At 66.7% G+C, this 2,027-nt stretch overlaps 1 protein-coding gene across 1 annotated transcript in view; it reads left to right on the forward strand.

Moving 5' to 3' along the window:
- SPIRE2 (spire type actin nucleation factor 2) overlaps positions 1–2,027 on the forward strand; it is a 5,691-nt gene that overhangs the window by 1,741 nt on the left and 1,923 nt on the right. The window contains exons 6-13 of the mRNA XM_017741345.1: positions 6–159; positions 240–390; positions 504–637; positions 1,076–1,210; positions 1,290–1,357; positions 1,466–1,493; positions 1,696–1,811; positions 1,888–2,023. Coding sequence (XP_017596834.1) covers positions 6–159; positions 240–390; positions 504–637; positions 1,076–1,210; positions 1,290–1,357; positions 1,466–1,493; positions 1,696–1,811; positions 1,888–2,023 — 922 coding nt within the window. The remainder of the gene's footprint in view (positions 1–5; positions 160–239; positions 391–503; positions 638–1,075; positions 1,211–1,289; positions 1,358–1,465; positions 1,494–1,695; positions 1,812–1,887; positions 2,024–2,027) is intronic.

Consider the following 2,027-nt stretch of genomic DNA (forward strand, 5'->3'; position numbering starts at 1 on the left):
CTGCCCTGCATCCCGCACGCCTGCGCCGGCCACCTGAGCTCCAGCTCCTGCCTCGAGCTGTCCCGGTGCCCGGCCAGCGCCGCGCCTGTGCGCCCGCGGCCACGCGTCCTGCTCAAGGCGCCCACCCTGGCCGAGATGGAGGAGATGAACCTCTCCGAGGCAAGGGGGAACCTGCAGAGGTGGGGAAACACGGGGGGTGCCGGGGTGCCCTTGGTGACACGGTGCCCATGGCCTCGCAGGAGGAGGACTCCCCAGCCACGGAGGTGCCGCTGAAGCGGGATCGCTCCTTCTCGGAGCGGGACCTGGCACAGCTGCAGAGTCAGCTGGGGGGTGACCAGGCTGCGCCTCGGGACCCAGAGCCGCTGCAGCCCGAGCCCCGGCCCCGCTCAGGTACCGCCAGGGGTCCCCGTGTCCGTGTCCCCAGGGGATCTGTGCCGCGCCTTTCACCAGTGGTGGCGCCGGGAAACACGTCCTTGCCACGGCCTCCCTGTCCCTCCCTGCAGGTTCTGTCCCCGCCAGCTGCCACCCACTGCCAGATGGCCCAGCACTACCCCGGGCTGCCCTCGGCGCCGTGGAGGAGAGGCCAGAGGACGGATCCAGCGCTGCCCCCGCCAGCAGCTCCAAGCACCTCTGGCTGGTGGGTTCTGGGGACGCCAGCTGGGAACACTGGGGCTGGGGACACCAGGCAAGCATGTCCATGGGTGCATGGCAGCCTGGCGTGAGGACACATGGTGGCTGGGGTGTTCTTGTTCTGGAGATACTCTGGCTGTCCTGGAATGCTCTGCCAATGCCAGGGATGCTCTGCTCTGGCACAGGAGTGCTCTGGACCATGCCCTGTGCCACAGTCTGGTGTGACATCATCCCCTGTCCCACAGGAGTTCAGCCACCCCGTGGAGAGCCTGGCCCTGACTGTGGAGGAGATGATCAACGTGCGCAGAGTGCTGGTCAAGGCTGGAGATACTCTGGCTGTCCTGGAATGCTCTGCCAATGCCAGGGATGCTCTGCTCTGGCACAGGAGTGCTCTGGACCATGCCCTGTGCCACAGTCTGGTGTGACATCATCCCCTGTCCCACAGGAGTTCAGCCACCCCGTGGAGAGCCTGGCCCTGACTGTGGAGGAGATGATCAACGTGCGCAGAGTGCTGGTCAAGGCCGAGATGGAGAAGTTCCTGCAGAGCAAGGAGCTGTACAGCAGCCTGCGGAGGGGGAAGGTGGGAATCGGGGGCTGGAGGGACTGTGGGCCATGTGTCCCCCCCCACCTGCCCCCAGCTGACCCTGCTCTGCCCACAGGTCTGCTGCTGCTGCAGGGCCAAGTTCCCTCTCTTCTCCTGGCCTGCGTCGTGTTTCTTCTGCAAGCGGTGAGCACCATGCTGAGCTGCGCCGAGCTGCGCCGTGTCACGGGGCTGGGGGGGGCAGCAGCAGGGTCCCCACAATGGCCCCTCTCACCCACCTCTCTGTGTCCCCAGGTCTGTCTGTAGCTCCTGCAGTCTAAAGGTAAGGGACTGGCTCTGAGCAGTGCCACTGTGTCCCTGTCCTACCCTGCCCCTGCCCTTGCCCTGTCCCTCTCCTGCCCCATTTTGTCCCTGTCCTGCCTTGTCACTGTACCTATCTCTGACCCATCTGCATCCCTGTGTGCCCTATCCCTATCCCATCCCTGTCCCTGTCCCATCCCGCCCTGACTCCCGCATTCCGGTAGATGAAGATGCCTTCCAAGAAGCTGGCTCACATCCCCGTCTACGCGCTGGGCTTCGAGAGCCTGCCGGGCTCGCTGCTGCCCAAGGCCGTGCCGCTGCGCCGGAGGGAGCCCTTCCAGTGAGTTCCTGAGCTTTCCTCCCCTCCTCCCCTCCTCCTCCCCCGCCGGGGGCTGACGGTGTACCCTGTGCCGCAGCTCGCTCTCGGGGCCGTGCTGGCGCCGGGTGGAGGAGGAATTCCCCCACATCTACGCCCAGGGCTCGGTCCTGCGCGACGTCTGCTCCGACTGCGCCCGCTTCGTCACCGACGTGGGCAGCTCCACCCCCCGCAGGGCGG

The sequence above is a fragment of the Corvus brachyrhynchos genome, unplaced genomic scaffold (genome assembly GCF_000691975.1).
Source record: "Corvus brachyrhynchos isolate BGI_N302 unplaced genomic scaffold, ASM69197v1 scaffold365, whole genome shotgun sequence".
In the NCBI taxonomy this organism is placed as follows: Eukaryota; Metazoa; Chordata; class Aves; order Passeriformes; family Corvidae; genus Corvus; species Corvus brachyrhynchos.